Source organism: Dryobates pubescens, chromosome 26, assembly GCF_014839835.1.
Source record: "Dryobates pubescens isolate bDryPub1 chromosome 26, bDryPub1.pri, whole genome shotgun sequence".
NCBI lineage: Eukaryota > Metazoa > Chordata > Aves > Piciformes > Picidae > Dryobates > Dryobates pubescens.
In genome coordinates, this window is record NC_071637.1 from 11,229,654 (window position 1) to 11,247,474 (window position 17,821).

The 17,821-nt window shown below is 41.5% G+C and overlaps 2 protein-coding genes across 3 annotated transcripts; both read right to left on the reverse strand.

Annotated features, from left to right (window-relative positions):
• Window positions 1-385: 385 nt before the first annotated feature.
• ATP5F1E (ATP synthase F1 subunit epsilon) lies at window positions 386-1,592 on the reverse strand. Its single transcript, XM_054173445.1, has 3 exons — window positions 1,456-1,592; window positions 1,156-1,282; window positions 386-519 (listed from the first exon to the last, which is right to left on the reverse strand). The coding sequence occupies exons 1-2, from the start codon at window positions 1,485-1,487 to the stop codon at window positions 1,159-1,161; spliced, it is 156 nt and encodes a 51-aa protein (XP_054029420.1). The 5' UTR covers window positions 1,488-1,592; the 3' UTR covers window positions 386-519; window positions 1,156-1,158.
• Window positions 1,593-2,618: 1,026 nt separating this feature from the next.
• Window positions 2,619-17,598, reverse strand: PRELID3B (PRELI domain containing 3B). Of its 2 annotated transcripts, none has more exons than XM_054173444.1 (6): window positions 17,551-17,598; window positions 16,527-16,695; window positions 15,561-15,650; window positions 14,910-14,980; window positions 13,962-14,064; window positions 2,619-2,873 (listed from the first exon to the last, which is right to left on the reverse strand). In XM_054173444.1, exons 1-6 carry the CDS (start codon window positions 17,580-17,582, stop codon window positions 2,700-2,702), a joined length of 639 nt encoding a protein of 212 aa, XP_054029419.1. In that variant the 5' UTR covers window positions 17,583-17,598; the 3' UTR covers window positions 2,619-2,699. The 2 variants fall into 2 exon arrangements, with proteins under 2 accessions (XP_054029419.1, XP_009901461.1); XM_009903159.2 differs by lacking the exon at window positions 2,619-2,873 and adding an exon at window positions 13,067-13,306.
• Between the last annotated feature and the right edge of the window lie 223 nt (window positions 17,599-17,821).

Below are 17,821 nucleotides of genomic sequence, written 5' to 3' on the forward strand. Positions count from 1 at the left end.
TGAGTTAGTCTTCTAAGGCTATGAGGAACACCATGATGACACAGAATTTTAAAGCCAACAGTGTACCACTTCCAGTAGAGAGAGATGACAGAAGTATTAAAATTATATGCCTATATTCTCTGCTCACATAGGTTTTAGTGAGAAAAACTCTTTTCCAAAGTAATCATTAATCACTGAAATTAAGCAGGCAGAAAAGTTTCAAACAATTAAATCTCTCTCCCATTTATGTACCTGAAATATGAGCATGAAATCCAGCAAGAGATTTGCCTTGAAAATAAATATAAGTTGCTATTGAATGGTAGACTGTAATCAAAACTATTTTAAACAGAGATGTCTCTGCAAGGTAGAGTGCTTTGAAGAGGAACAACACTTTACACACATTAGCTTAACAGAAATTGGATTTATTAGCATGCTCATTTACATAGAGGCAAGTTTTGCAGTTAATGTGATGACATTATATTGCAGTCTTGAGCTTGCCTACAGCTTTGCAGTTTGCTGTTATTCACCATAAATCAGTTCCTATGAGAGATTTAAAATACAAGTTATTTGAATCAAGAATATGCACAAGGTATGCCTCAATAATTTAACATATAACAATAAAACAGATAATATTTAATCTCAGAATAAGCTGCTCTACTCAGATGTCAGCTGCTCATGATGCATGCAATGTCACAAAAAGAAGTACAAGTGGTACCTATCTTTTACACACAGTTGATAACCCTTACACAAATAAAGTCTCTGATGAGGGGAACTGCAGTTCAGGGAGTCTGTTGGCTTGGTTAAGCGAGGGACAAGAAACCTATGAAGATTGCTACAGAAACCCAGGTGTTTTGTGTAAATCCGTATGAACGCCGACTAAGTCTCAAGTCTTTCAAAGCAGGGCTTGATGGATAGCACATCTCCCTCCACTGAACTAATAAGATGAAGCAGCTTCCTATCCCACACGTCATCAGCATGCAGCGACACCCGCACACACTGGCACTAAACCAGTCACTGATCTGGTCCCGTTTCACGCACGACAAGAGCTGATTACCCACATCCAGCACGAAATGAACCAAGCAGCTACGGACCATCATTAACCCGACCCACACTGGGAAAGCAACACTCCACGTGTAAAAAAATTACGACGCTCGACAGCCTCCTCGTTTTACTTACATCTTATTCCTTCTTGGGTTTTACCGTTTTCACGGTAGCCATTGCCGCCCTCTCTGCCTCTGCTTTGTACTGAGGCTTCATGGCCGCTCTAACAACCTGGGCACAGATCTGGGAATAGCGGATGTAACTAAAGACAGGAGAGAAAGGGAGAGAGAACGAAGGGGAGACTCGAATCTGTCCCGAAAGCGCCCCCACCCCCCGCAGAGGCACAGCGGTGACCCCGACAGCCCTCCCTGCGGAGCCCTCGCCTCCGGCCACTGCAAACGTCGCGAGAGGCATCTTGCCTGCCCAGGCGCATACCTGAGCCCGGCCTGCCGCCAGTAAGCCACCATGGCTGCAGCTGACGAGAGACACGGGGCGAACACCACCTCCACTGCCGGGCAAAGCAAGGTCAGCGCCCACCGGAACGGGAAAATCCCCCGCGCTGCTCTCTAGCCAATCAAATCGCAGAAATAATCTTCTCGCCAATTGGAATGCGAATTACCTCAGGGAGTCTCACCAATGACAAGTACCCAGCCGCTCCTCGAGTCACAAGCACCCTCCTCGGGCAGCGACCAATCAGAGGGCTGGATAAGACACGCGACTCCCGCCCTTTCCTGCGAGTAACTCCAGCCGCGGCAGCCATGGGAGCTCAGTCCTGGCCCGCAGCAGCCATCGGGGCTGGGGTCTCGTCCTGGCGCAGGCACGGTGTCAGTACCACACTACGCCCACCTGTTCAGCCCAGTTCTCTGCAGCAGAAAGTTTGGGAAAGGTTTGGAAGGTGTCAGCTCTGCTTGCAGGTGTGGCCAGCTAGGGCCTGTCTCGGGGTTCCGGAAGAGCGGGGTTGTGTGTGTATGTGTAGTCTTACGTGCTTCAGAAGTGGAAATTTGCCGGAAACACACTGCGTATCATGGAATCATACAGTCGTTTAGGTAAGGAAAGACCTCTAAGATCATCGAGTCCATCTGAAAACACTACCAAATCCCCAGAAATTAAAGCCTGACTCTCTGAAGTTAATGGTTGGTTATATATCAGTTAGTTTAGTTACAGATTATCTAAGTATCCCTGGTGTAATCTAAGAATCCAAGGAAGTGGTTAAAATCGCACACACACAAACACGAGCTAAATCAGTTGTTACTGCCTCTCTGTTCCATCAGTTCTTATTTTTTTCCACATAAGACTCTAAAGAAAAATTGGTTCACAGACATGGGAGCCAATGATGTGTATAAGTACAGACAGTCTTCAGTTTGGAGTATTAATCTGTGGTGACCAAGCTGTGCCATATTCAGAGTTCTACCCTGTCAGACGTGCCTTTGGAATGGGGTTCTTGTGGATGTAAGCTCATACACACACCTAAGATTTGTTCAGTCATTTGCTCTAAACAAATGCATAAAAGACAACACAGGAAATTAGATTATTATTTAATGATGGGAAAATAGACAGGTTTTGCATACATAATAAGTGAAAAGTTACGAGAAGACTCACTTTATGTTTGATAAAGAATCAATTTGGTCATTTCAATAATGAGGACTGAAGGCTTAAAGATATTATAGATTGGGTGTTTATTAAATCCTTACACTTAAGTATGTATATTGCTTCTCACTGTGCCTTCTGTCCAGAGCCAAACTAAACCACAAACTCAGTAAGAATCCTCCAGAAGCTGTGCAGGTGTTGAGGAAATGCTGGTGACTTTGGTCCTTTGCAGAGGCCTTCTGTCTTCCTGCCGGTTTTGGTATCTGCTGAAGTGCAGATCCCTGGAAGTCACACAGTGATTTCACAAGACTACACAATGTTGTTTTCATTGGCAGTACTTTTTAAAAGCACAGTAATTTTCAACTTCATTAGATACGTCAGTTAGTCCAAAGCCATTGCCATTAATCCATGTCATATTGTCACTATAGATCCACCACAACAAATGCCATTGTGCATCAAATATGTCAAAGTCTGTCTCTAGGATAGCATATGACGGTAAGAGAAGACTGTCTGTTACTGTAATTAGTAGGAACTAGGAAGAAGGAGTGGTGAAATGGAAAGAATTTCCTCTCCTCAATTTGCCTACTTAATCTCTCTGCTGAAATTACTGAAGACGACTGTGGTTAGCAGCAGCTGTGGTAACATTTTTGAAGGTGGACCCTTCAGGATGTTCCGCTGTGCTAGCCCCTTCCATCTGAACCAACAATCTATGAGATTTGTTGTGATCTGCTAAACAACTGCTCCTATTGAATTTGGGATTCATATCTAAAATTCATGTATTCCATTCTTTCCTACTTAGTTATAAAGAAAGAGTGAATGTAAATGAAGCAGAAAATCTTATTTCATTTGTTAATTTCCTTATATATTTATTTGTGTGAACAATTTTTAGCCTAATTTTGAGACAGACTTGGCATTTTGGAGGAAAGCTTATAGAAAATTAAACCAATGAAAAAGTTGTTATGATAGCACTTTTAACACAGAAAGGGTGCCAGTGATAAGATATTGAAACAAAAGATACTTGTTTTCTAAACCCCAACAATAACAATGTTAACAAAAGGACAGGAAAAAGCACCAAAGATTTAAGGAAGCCACTCTCTGCTACCTATGCAACATGTTTGATGCAACACAAGTAACTGCACTACTTACATAAAGGGGATTTAGATACCATTTTTTTAATGTTAACATCTGATGATTTAATAAGTAATTATCAGTGAGATTATTTTAAGCTTTATGGGCAGCCTAGGCCACAAGGTGGGGGTTTGCCAGAAAAAAAAAAATCATGCTAACACAGCTGGGCAAATTTCTTCCAGCTATGTGTCCCTCTATTCCTGCCCCACTAACTTCTTGGATTCCTCTCCTTATTTCCTGTCTCTCACCTGCTCCTTTCTCCCTGATTTTGTTTTTTCACAATGCTTTCACTCTGTGAATCCACATGAAATTCCTCTGTCTGCACTTCTATGCAGTGCACTTATTTAAATCCAGAATGGAGATACACAACTCGAATGCAGTTGTTTGCACGTTTAGCCCTGTTCACTATTTGTTGATCTTGATAGACAAAAATGGAGCATGGGTTTAAAAACGTTAAACCTCTGGGAGTGGTACTGTGCTGAGGCAGATTGGAAATCAGTGACAGAAATTGTGCTCTACAGAAATTCCAGAATATATATTGATGTTTATGCAGCTGTAAACAAGGCACCATTACAGATTTGTATGACCTGTTTTCATGCCCACTGCTGTTTAGATGCTAGGATAGATTTGTAAAGGACAGTAACTATTTTTAAACTTTCAGCACATAAGAACTTTCAGAAACAGAACTTAGAAAAGAACACATAAAGGAGAAGAGTTTAGAAAGGTATTGAGAGGCTGCAGAGAAAAGGAGGGATGTATTAAAAGGGTTAGATGCAGAGATCAGGAACAGCTGAAGCAGTGCGATTAGCAACATCCAGAAATGTGAGAGTGGATAGGTCTGGGGAAACTAAGGATGTGAGATTAGAAATGTCCAAAGAAACTGAGGCAGTGAGGGAAGGAGCATCCTGAAAGGTGAGATTGGAGACATCCAGAAAGGGTGTAGGGATGAAATTAGAAGCATGCTCAGAGGTTGAAGAGGGTAATTCAGTGGTGCCCTGAAACATGAAATAGTTAAAATCAGTGAGATCTAGTGATTCTGAAGAAGTTGAGGAGGTGTGCTCTGAGACATCTAGTGAGGATGGGGGGATTGTACAGGAAAAATCCAAGGAAGCTGAGGAGATGTGACCAGAAACATCTAGGGAGGATGAAGAAGTGAGACTGGAGAGGTCTAGAGAGGGTGAAGAAATGGGACTGGAGAAATCGGAGGGTATAGAGGTGAGACTTGAGAGATCTAAGGAGACTGAAGAACTGTCACTAGAGAGATCCAGAGAGCCTGATGAAGTGAGACTTGATAGATCCAGGGAAATTGAAGAGGTGAAACTGGAGTGCTCCCAGGAGTCTGAAGAGGTGAGACTGGAGAGCTCTAAGGATATTGAAGAGGAGGTACTGGAGAAGTCTGAAGAGGCTGAAGATGAGAGACTTGAAAGGTCCAGAGAAGATGAAGAAGTGAGACTGGAGAAATCCACAGAGGATGAAGAGCTCAGACTAGATAAATCCAATGAATCTGAAAAGGGGATTTTAAAGAGTTCCAAGGAGGCTGGAGTCTTGATGCTGGAGGGGTCCAGGGAGGCCAAAAAAGTGAGACCAAGCAGGTCCAGGTAGGTTGAAGAAATGACACTGAAAAGCCAAATAAATCCATGACTGGTGTTAAATGCATAAGTATTTTAAACTAAATATCTCTAATATCACACCAAAACAAAGCAGATATATCAATGAACCCAAACAATACTACTCTTGAAACTAACTGAGCATACAGGCTTAATCTTTATGTCTCTAAACAGTTTCTATTTTTTGGTGCAGAAAATCTCTAGTAATAAGAGCTCACAGACTTAGAATATTACTCCTTCGCCAAGGACCAGTACAAAAGTAGAATAACACATACAGTAGCAGACATTCTTCTGTCCTGGCATGACTCCTTACTCAACCAGAGTTTAGCATCTATAATAACCTGACAAAGAATACCCTCCTGTCAAATGCCATCTGCCTGTCCTGTAGGTCTGGAATAAAATTACAGTTTAGTAATAGAATGGAAATGAAAATGCTTTTGTTCTTCTTTTCCAGGTACCATAGGATATTCACATACTGGGCTGCTTACTGGTTTTGGAGATTTAAAAAAACCCCAAAACACAGCTGAAATAGAAACTGTCCAACTGGGCCTCTAACTGTAAAGGTATGAGGGATTATTTTCTTTTGATTCATAACATCTAACTAAAAAAATTTGAATCTTTCTGATGATAGCAACAAAAATGGCAAAGAAAGCAGTATCTTTCTCTGGAGTGTGCGTGCAGGAGTTCTGTTTGGAAGCTAGCAGTGTGCTAAACTGATTCTGTGATTAAGAAATACACATTTCAGCAACACCAGTTCTACTTGTTTTCCAGATAAAAGAGGTCTTATTACATTTATTTTGTATCTCTGGACATAAATTATGTACTGAAATAGCAGGGTGGTTTTTTTATTTGTGGTTAGTTTGAATTAATAAAAATATCTTAAAAGAGAAGTTCTGAAAGAAGATAGGCATCTAATTAAAAAGAGGACAGAACAGCTTATATTTCAGTTTATAAAGGTGCATCTAATTATAGTATGAGTAGATCAGGAGGCTGATCTACAGCTGCCTTGTCTCATCTCAAGACTGCTGCCAAGCAGAGGGTAGTTGAAACCCGCTGTCGTCTTTACAGACATAGGCACAGAAACGCACATCAAGTTTTTCAGTCATCACAAAAGTGTTTTATAGAGCAAGGAAGTGACAGATACACAAATGAAGGAGGCTGTAACTTCTCAGGTGAATACACAGCAGCTTTGCCTGTGTTATTATACAACTGATGTCCAGATGCGTGTATAATGGATTTAACATAATCACCGTGGTTGGAACTCCCACTGAGGTCACCTCTTAGTTGGAGCAGGTATCTGCTGAACATGGACTGAAGCTGACAGGAATGATGCCTCACTATGCAAATACTAACATTGTGGGGATTTAGCACAACACAAAAATCACCAGACTGAAAAAAGGCTGCTTATGTACCAATGATGAGACCCAAATAGTTCTTGAATATACTTAATTTTTATTCATAATGCAGCTATAATTTTAGATCTCATGCAGCATGGCTGTAATTCTATCAAGAATACAGTGTTTGTACATCAAAAGGCAAAACAAGTGAATTTTTTTTTACTTCATAATTTTTGATGGAGTTACAAATTTGCTTGCTGTGCCCTATGTTCTTAATAAAATAATTAACCCCTTAAAAAAACTCCCTTGCTGTCTAACAACACTATCATTTTGTGACTGACTTTAATCTTAGAAGTTTCTCAAGTACATTGTACAGAGGAGAACAAATAATTATATGAAAGGCAAATTGCAATCAAATAAAAAGCCAGTATCGATATGATTTCCAAGAGACTATAAATTCCATCATCTCTTCACTGTGTTCCTTCTGCCTTAGTGTAAAATGGCAGTTACTGCACATTTTACTATGAAATAGCATTGTCAAGAAACATGGAATTATGGTCACTATTGTATAAAAGGTACAGATCAGTAATAATGCTTCCTACCTTTGATAGCTGTGGATTTATCTCCTTTCTCTGCCTCTGTAAGCCATACTGGGCTGTGCTGGTAAAGCTCTGCTGTTCTCTCTGCTGCTGACCCTAATCTGTTCTACAGCTACTGGAACTCGTGCCATGCTGATGACAATACAGGTCATCTGCTGGTAAATCTCCTCTGGTCTAAGTACTGCACGCTGCACAGAGCACCCGCAGAAAGCATACTCCAAAATCAGCTCTAGTCTTAGATAAAGTTGCAGTTCTGTGCTGTTTCCTATTACAGGACAATTTGAAGGTTAGTTGATGAAACAGATGAAGTCATTAATTTCTAATGTTTGGACACCTGGACTCGAAGTAAAACTAATCTTGCAGTGTCATCCAAGCTCCCTTCTGTCTATTCTACAAAATCTGGCATAAACAATCTCTGGCGGGACCCGGGATCTGCAGAGCAGGATTCAGGTACACTCCCAAGTTTTGAGAATCTTGTGCATTCCTTCCTTTTTAACTGTGTTTAATAACTTTTGTTAGCTATGTTACTTTTAAAATGGTGCTATGATAAAATAGCATGATAACGTAAAACATTCTGTCCACAGCTGATGATAATATTGAATAAAAGTTTTAAAAACACCTAGGTGACATCAGTGTCTCAAGCCTGTTTTCAGCATGGGCACTTACCTTTCTTTGAAAGACAAAGGAGGCATAGGATCCTAGGTAAGTAAGGGTCATAGTCACATCTCACTTTGCAGACAGGGAAGTGATATCATCTGTGTGGTAGCACCCTGCTTCCATTTGTTCTGTTCTTTCACAGGAAAAGCATATTATGTCACATCTCATGTTCATGTTTCTTTGTCTCAGCAAATTGACTTGGCTCGACAAAGGGTACAAGTGAAGACCACTATCTTCAGTGCAAGGAAGTAGGACAGCACAGCCAGGAACAAGGCAGACAGACACAGAACTGTTTCCTCTCACCAAAGGTAAGCAATTAGTTCATCTTAGATGTAACATGTAACCTGCCCTTTAGAATAATTTAATTCTATGGCAACATGTAAAGCAAAGCTATCAAATTATCTGAGAAAGAAATGAGCAGGTTCTGTGCAAATGGAATAACAAGCTTCACCTTGAGAAATGGAAGGACTTAAAACCATTCGGTGCTTTCATACAACGGGCTCTTTACTGGCCCTCTTCAGCTCTATATATGCGAACAGCAACAAGATGCTGATCTTTCCTTTGAACCAATTATTTGTCAGTGCCAGGGGGCTCTGGAAGGTTGTGGTTACTGGATAATAGGTGCTTGGGTTTACTGTATATGACATTTATTGGAAATACACTAAGCAGTTTAACTTGCAAGTATAGACCACAATAGACAGATCAGCAATGCTGTAGGAAGTGGTGGTTAAAGTTTTTATGACAGCTGGTGCTGGTTTACATTCATAGCTAACTGCTGTATGACTGAACAGGTGCTGACACCCATAGTCAGTAGAAGAAATACTTCTCAGGTAAATTAACCCTTTTTAAAAAGTGCTTCATTTCTATTGCTGACTGAAGTGGTATTATTTTAGTGTTCATATAGACACAGGTTGTTTCAGTGGCACAGTAACTTCAGGATTTTGCTTTCTTCATGGTAACAGCTTTCATCATTTCAGATTGTTAGAAGCAGTACCTTGCAGAACACAATAGTATGTAGGCAATAAGCAAGGTGTACAAATACAAATCTTTTAACAACAATGCAGATGGGTTCATGGAAGCTAGACAACTACACTGAAATACAAATACCACTGAAAAAAACCATAGTCCTATAGATCTGCCTTGCAGTTAATATAAAACAATTAATCCATTATACTGCTGCTTTAGCCATCCCAAGCCTGTTTAAATCAAGATGTGAAGAAGCCTGTAGGTTACAGTAAAAAACACTTTACGGAGTTAACACCAAAATTTCACCACTGGTTTGGCCAATTCTTAGAACAAACCTGAGGAAAATGATTTTTTGCATTCCTTGTTTCTACTTTTAGATACAAATTACGTGAGCAGTTTGATTCAGAAGGCTCTTTCCACAGGCATATGGCTGTCATTACAAATTTGAGAATTCAAGAGTACTGTGTTTGCAGTAGAACCAGCAGATGATGCAGGTAGTCAGTCTCAACAGAAGGGGGCATCAAGTTTGCCAAGACCAGTAGTTTGCAGCTACTGCAGTTTAAACACCTAGTTTTAAATTAACTGCAATAGGATTTCTAGATGCAACTTACTTTATAAGGATGCTTTGGAGACTTGTAGCATGTCCCTCCCCCTGGCAGGAATCCTTAGTAGCTGTGTTGGGAATACTCTGAAGGTCACAGGAACACAAGAAAGCCACCCAAAATAATTAAGACAATGAAGCCTCATGATGTATCACTGGAAACTTCAGAAGCAATCAGCAAGAACAAAAAATATAACAGTGCCCTGTTAAGTATTCCCCAGGCCATGAAGCTTTGGATCTAAAGCTTACGCACTTTTGTTTTACTTGTCATCAAACTTAAGAAGTTTTACTCAAGTGAAAACCTAAATCAGAAGATAAGGTACAACACAAATCCCTTTAGGCAAGGTAACACAGGTGAGGATGCACCAGAGACTTTATTCACATTACCCTGCTCCACCTCTGCCCCTTTTGCTTCCCTTTTTTCTTTCTTCCTGGTCCTTTAGTTCTGTCCCTCCTGCTGTGGCTTTTCTCATACCCACCTCTTCCATTCCTTCTAACCACCAGAACCCACAGCTTGTCTGCACTGGTTAGTATTTTTATCAGTGATACAAACAGTGGGATCATGTGTGTCATCAGCAGGTTTGCAGCTGACACCAAGCTGAGTGGTGCTCTTGATATGCTAGAGGGGTGGGATGTCATCCAGATTGACGTGGACAAGCTGGAGAGGTGGGCCCAGATGAAACTCAAAAGGTTCAACGAGACCATGTGCAGGGTCCTGCACCTGGACCAGAACAATGCTCATTACAGGCTGGGGGATGCAGCAATAGAAAGCAGCCCTGCAGAAAAGGACTTGGTAGTTCTGGTGGATGAGAAGCTGGACATGAGCCAGCAATGTGCACTTGCAGCCCAGAAGGCCAATGGCATCCTGGGCTGCATCAAAAGAAGTGTTGCCAGCTGATCAAGAGAGGTGATTTTGCCACTTTGCTCTGCTAAGACCTCACCTGGAGTACTGGATCCATCTCTGGAGCCCTCAGCACAGGAGGAACATTGACCTGATGGAACAGGGCCAGGAAGATGATTTGAGGCCTGAAGCATTTCTCCTACAAGGACAGGCCTCGTGAGGGAAGTAGGGTCATTCAGCCTGAAGGACACTCCAGGGAGATCTAACAGTGGCCTTCCGGTACCTGAAGGGGCCCCACAAGAAGGCTGGAGGGGGACTGTTTACAAAAGGCTGCAGTGATAGGACAAGGGGCAATGGTTTGAAATTAGAGGAGATTTAGATTGGATGTTAGGAAGTTGTTTACCGTGAGGGTGGTGAAACACTGCAACAGGTAGTTGAGGCCCCATCCCTGGAGATATTCAAGGTCAGGTTTGACAAGGCTCTGAGCAACCTGATCTAGTAGAGGGTATCCCTGCTCACTGTAGCGGGGTTGGACTAGATGTCCTCTGGAGGTTCCTTCCAACCCAAACCATTCTGTGATTCTATTTCCACAGGGTCTAGCAAACTCTGAAATCTCATCAGATTGTCAGATATGCAGTTATTAAGAAGCAAAAAAGGCCACATCAGCTGTAAATGCCCATTTTAGGATATACATTTCAATCAAAGAAGATATTAACTGCAGAGTATTTCTTCACGGTCATCCTCCTCATTTTAGGTTGCTCACCTGGAGTTATAAAACCCAAATAAATGACAAGTTTCAGGAACTAGCCAGAACTCAGATAAAATTTTATTTAAAAAGCACTGCATACAGAAAGCCATACTCCCTGACAGACTGAGAATGCAGCCATATAAATAAACCAGAAGAAATAAAATCATCATCTTTTGAGAAGTTGTTGAATGCTTGTAAATATTGAACAGTAAGGTTTTTTCCTCAGCGTAAGGGCAAACTATGAATTCATACTATGCTGTCCTTAGTGCAGGGAAAAAAAATAATCAAATTTAAAATGCCAAGTGATGCTAACAGCTGAACACATACTTAAAATCAGTCTCAAGCACTGTATTTTTTTAATCAGAAATGATGGTACAGTTTTGCAGAAGTTTCACACACAGTTTTAAAATTGAAATGGTATTTAATTTATAATCACCTCCTGTAAAAGCATAGCAAACCTTGATGATGTCAATTTAGTAAGGTAGTCTCAAACCATTTATTTTTAGAAAAATAGAGTAGTTAATTTTTTTATATATATATGTATATATATGGGCTTTGTCTGCTACACAAATCTTACCAAAGATTGTGTTCCATGTGTTTACAACTTCAAATAAGCTCTGGCTCTCTCTATTATAGTCTCTATAGCAGACACTACTTGATAGGCAGTTCTGATAGAACAGAAATGGCATGCAACGTAAAATGTGCTGGAACAGGTGACATTACATTTCTTAATGGCTAACAGAATGGTCTGAAATTACTTGTAAGCTTAGAATTAAAATTCCAGGAAAAGCCCCTGCTGGCACCAAAGTACAAGCACCAGTTAATTCACAGCTGTGCTTTTCCATTTTCCCTTCAGACAGAGGAGCCTAATGGGACGTGTAGTCCCTGCTGAAGTCAGGAGGACTACCAGCAGATTGGTGTACTATGTAAGGAAGGATGTCAAGGTCTGACCTTTACATTCCCACAGCTAATGACTGGTGACAGTACCAAGAATCTACAGTGAGTACCAAGAAACAAAACCTGAACTGTAGAAAACTATTTATTCTCAAGGTTTTCATTTAAAGAGCCTTGTATTGTGAGCAGTTTAGTTCAACAGGTAAAGGAACTTGTGGAAATTTAGAACACTGTTTAAATGAAAGGACAACACAGTATTCGGTTGATAATAAGAGGTTCTTTTTGGAACATGACCAAGTTAATGAGTCTATCTTTAACATTCCTTAATATTACTTCCTCTTATGTTTAGGTATTTCTTTAGCTCACTTTTTAGTTTTCAGTCCTGAAAGCGGTTCTCTGAAATTCTGAATGCGCACTATCCTTAGATGCCCTAGCAGCTTTGAAGATTTAAGGCTCTATGCTTATTGTACCCCTTTATTTTGATACTGAGATACTTACACAAGTGTAGTATAAGATTAAGTTACTGCGGACCCAGCTCATTAATGTAAGTTTTAGGAGCAGAATTTAGATCTTAGTACATAAGATAGACTTTTTATGTTTTCCCTATATTGGGTGAAAAACAATTTAAGTACCAGGTCAGCTTAACCAGTCAAGTTAAAAAGCTTATTAAAAAAGTATGGTGTACATTCTTTTGTATTTCAAGCATCAAGTAATAAACTTTCTGTTAAAACAAGTTGTTTCACACAACTATCAAAACTTAACAAACAGAATAATGCTGGAACAAACCATTCTGCTTAGTTTTGGGCTTGGTCCCAAAAGAGGTAGTCCACAAGTCACACAGAAATAAAAATTCCACAGAAGTTAACCAAACATGCCAGTCTCCTCCACCATATGCAGCCTCATCGCTAAATGAGGTTATTTCATATCTGCCAACATCATAAGTTAGTGTTCACGTAAATACAGAAACTATACGTAAAAATACTTTCTTCATCTGTAACCAAAACTCGGTCCAGCTGAACCAATATATTAACTAGGCTTTGTGCATCAGCCTCATTAGTAAGAATTCAGCTTTTCTCCAAATTAAATTTGAAACATGTCTAATATACAGGTATGCCTTTAAATAACAAAGGATACTTGTATTTAGGTTTGGAGAGAAGCTTCAGATTGTTAAACCTTATTAGTAATACAGGTATACTTAAAATTATTTCTCTACAAATGCTGCTGCTGCCATTGAATTCCTCATGGTTCCTCTTGCTGAGGCTGTGAACTCTTCAATTTCGGCATTCAGTCTATTAATTACCCATTCCAATGCTTCACGGCCCTACAGTTAAAGAAAAGTTTGTCACTGTATAAACCTTAGTAACACTACGTAGGTTAAATGCTGCCTTACTGAAAACGAGTAAAGACACAACAGTTCAAAAAGTAAGAAATACAAGCCTCTGTTTTTTACCTCAATAACTGGAGCACTGCAGGAACATGGACTGCCTTGTGCTTCATGAAAGAATTCCTTATGTCAGCAGTGTTCACATTACGAACAACAAAAGGCTTTCAATCCAGATTGTTTTATCATTGTTGAGGCTGAATTCAAGACATCTTTGGATTCCCAGAGGACAGACTCTCAACTAAAACACCACTTCATTACTCCCACATTAACTACTTCAGATGTATATCCTTTTACAATAGCAAAACCCAATAAATGTCATCAACAGGGCTGCTAAAAGGCAACAGTTCCAGATTGCTGAGTGAGTGGGGATGTTATTTTTCCAGAGAAGATTCAGAGAGCTTTGCCAATAACATTATCTCCATTCACAAAAGGTAAAAAAAGAGGAAAAAAAAAAAATCAGCAAGCTGAACATTCAGTCTCTCCAGTAAAGGCAGTTGAACTATGTGGACCCAAAACCAAACGGTTAAATAGATTACTATTCCTTTTGTCATTTAGCTAGTGAATCACACGTTTACACAAGGGTCATACTTACTTTATTAGCATTGGAAGAAATTGTGTTTGCCATTAGCCCTTCTAGGTAACTGCTGAGACTGACACCTTTTACAGATATTATTGCTTCTTGTGTCAAAATAGTTCTGAAATGGAGAGCAGGAAACAATTATTCTGAGTAGTTAAAAAAAATAATGCAAACTCGTCCCTCCCCAACAAGTACCATCCTTTATCAGCTTCCTTGTATAACACAGAACTTTGTGCCCCATAAACACAATGCACTTCCAGAGTGCTTAACTGCTTTACCCTTCTACCCACAAATTAAAAACCACTCCACTAAGTCCAAGTGTCCCTTTGGGGCACTCAACTATTTCTACCTTTAGCAGCAGGAAATTAATAGTGGCAACAACACTTTAGGAATGAAAGTAACACAGAGAAAGCAGTAGTGAGATGTCCTCTTCAACAACATGGATATAACATTTCTGACAGTCATGAGAGAGGAAAAAAAAAAAAGAGAAAGCTCTTTCAGAATTGTCACTAGTTCCAGCAGTAGAGACTCAGTATGCTCTGAACTTCCCTTAAAAGACAACTCCTAAAGCCCCCAAAATAAACATCAAAATTCAAACCTCCAGAACTACAGACTAAAGGCAGATAAATGTGGCTTCTAGTGCAGGTTCTATGCTCAGCCTGATGAAGAGATCAGCAATAAGGAGCCAGTAATTGCAGATGTATACAAACTCAGTTATAGACAGGACAACTCCCTAAGAAGCTGACCTGGACTCCATCATAGCATGCTACTAGGTTTCCCAGTAGTGCTCTGCAGAAGGAAGGTCATTGGAAAAAATTACAGTCCGTTGAATTGGCTTTTTAGACAGGTAGCCATAACAGAGATGATGTAAATCTCATCTTCTGTTCAAAGGAAACCATGGAGATTTTCAGAGCTGACATCTGCACTACTACTTGAGGGCAATCTCTGAACAGAGGTACTTACTTGTCTGGTTCATGAGGGTGTGGTTTATAGACAAGCCTCTCGTCTACTGACACTAGGTTTGTAAATGAAATCTGCAGAATACAAGAGAAGATTACTTCTTGCTAAAAATATTAAAGGAATGTAGTAAATAAAGCTGCATATTCAAAACTAATGCAAATATCTGATTTACACACAGTATTTTCCCTCTAAGTATTAGCGTTGGAGATTTCTGTGTCTTGTTCTACAAGTTCAGTGTTGATTTGCTTATCTAGTTCTCCTTACAAATATAGAGAATGCAAACTCAAGTGAAAACATTTCAGTGGGATCAGACAGATGGAACAATACAAAGAGCAAAAAATGTTACATGACTAAGAAATGGTGGCAGTTGATACCAAAAAGGCTTTGGAATTATTTTTTTAATGCCCTTTCCTGCTCCCTCGAAGCCACTTCTGTCCTGCTCAGCAATCTGTTCATATGCTTCAGTCCTGACAAGTTCCAAAAACTTACTAGCTCTTTTCTGAAAAGCAGAACTGGTCAACTATAAGCACATTACTTAGACCTTTAACTTGTCTTGTTCTAAAACAATTTTCAACTGATTTTTAAGGTGATTTTCAAATTTACAAGGAATTATTATCTGTAACTTATTTCAGTTGCACAAACACAGCTACTTACATTACTGGATTTAAGCTCCATTGTTTTTTCCACTGGGTCAACAACAGAGTGCTCCTGAACATATGTCTTTGTTCTGCATGTACCAATGAGCTAGAAGACAGGCAAATGTATATGGAAATAATTATGTTAGCCAACTGTAATTGTTCTGGTGCCTTTAAATGCATAAGTAGTGCTTATTATATTGAACAGGCACTGAGACAGCACAATTCCATTGCGGCAGATCTCATTTTGAAGATGGAAGTGATCTAAGATGTAGGTAATTTTTGGCTATCAGTCATTATGATTTAGACTAGAATAGAATTAACCAGGTTGGAAAAGGCCTTTGAGATCATCAATTCCAACCTATCACCTAACACCATCTTACCAACTAAACCATGGCACCAACTGCCTCATCCAGTCTCCTCTTAGACACCTCCAGTGATGGTGACTCCACCACCAGCTTGGGAAGCCCATTCTAATGGCCAATCACCCTTTATGTGAGGAATTTCTTCCTAACATCCAGCCTAAACCTCCCCTGGTGTGCCTTGAGACTGTGTCCTCTTGTTCTGTTGGTGGCTGCCTGGGAGAAGAGACCAATCCCCCACCTGGCTACAACCTCCCTTCAGGCAGTTGTAGAGAGCAATAAGGTCTCCCCTGAGCGTCCTCCTTCTCCAGGCTTAAGCAACCCCAGCTCCCTCAGCCTCTCCTCACAGGCCTTGTGCTCCAAACCCCTCCCCAGCTTTGTTGCCCTTCTCTGGACATGTTCCAGCAACTCATCACCTTTCCTAAACTGAGGGGCCCAGAACTGGACACAGTAGTATGTGTCTGCAGTACTATGTGTACTGCTATTCAGTGTTCCTGAAACATAAATGCTTCCATTTATAACCATTACAAGTTATGAAATGATACATGTCTATTGCAACATATGTTTCGGCAGCTTTCCCTTCCCTCCAGCATCCTTTTCAAGCTCTGCAATACCATACGCACAGATTTCACAATGGAGGGTATTCCCCATTCTGTACTGAGGAGCCTGTGGCTGTGCAACTTCCCACTCGTGTCTACATGTCTGTCCAGCACGTCAACTCCAACCACGCTGGGGTTCATGGGATTTGGGTATTTCTGCATGGCAGCCGTCGTGACTGTTTCCCAGGGGTGACTGCCAAAATAGAATCAAGACACAAAGCTGTACAACTTTTTTCAAACAAGCTTTCTGTTAAAAATTAACACAACCCATCATCTGATTTCTATTCAATTTCCAGTTCTTACATGCAATTTGAGCATTCAATGCACCTGATGAATCAGGCCTGCTGAGTTCAATTACTTTCTGTCTTGTATCTTGGTATGAAAGATTTTGCTGTGATGTAATGCTGCAAGATTGCAATTTCTTTGGGTTTCAGTAATACTAGATTAATTTATCAAGTTGTTAGTTTCCACTAACAAGTGTCTCCTTCGGATCATTTTTCAACACAGGAATTTTGGAGCACCTGAGCCCTATCAACACGAAGCCACTCATGCTTGGTAAGTCCCACAACTAGAAAGCGATAGCAGCTGAAATGACCCTTAACACGGTCAACACCGCAGCGGGGCCCGTGATACACAGGTGCCGCCTCCATGTTTGGTTTGTGAGCAGTTTCCACGGCTGCACCGACTGCGTCTCCTTAGATGTCCCCCACCGATGGCAGTTTCCCGCAGACAGCAGCGCCCACGTTCCAGTAGCAGGGCTGCGTCCCGGCCGCCCGACCCCAAGGTCCTCAGCGGGCTCGGAGCCGAGCCGGCCGCCAGTCGAGCGGCTCCCCGCGGGGCGTGACCCCGCGACTGCAAGGACGCGCAGGCGGAAGGTCAGTGCAGGCGAGCAAGCTACGGTGGTCGAAGCAGGGCTGCGGCGCCAAGCCGGCCCAGGGGCCAAGACAACCTAGAGGCAGCAAAGCCCCTCGACCCACCGGAGGACGGACCGCCCTCTCCGAGGCCAGCCCTGCTTCTTTCCCTCACAGTGCCCCAGCAATACACTTACTCGAAAACGTGCTCCGACGTCCAGATCTTCATGGCAGCGGAGGGGGTGGGGGGGACAGGGAGCGGGGCTGAAGCCACCGCCGCTGCCCTCTGCTCGCACGCCGCCGCTCCGGCACCCGGAGGCCAAGCTCCGCCGCTGGCAACTGCGGCGCCTGCGCAGTGGAGAGCGAGCTGCGGCCGAGCGGTCGACTCCAATCGCCGCGCGGCGCCATGCTTACGTCAGAGGTCACGCACCACGTGAAAGTCACGCAGGGGCAGACGCCTTTCTGCTG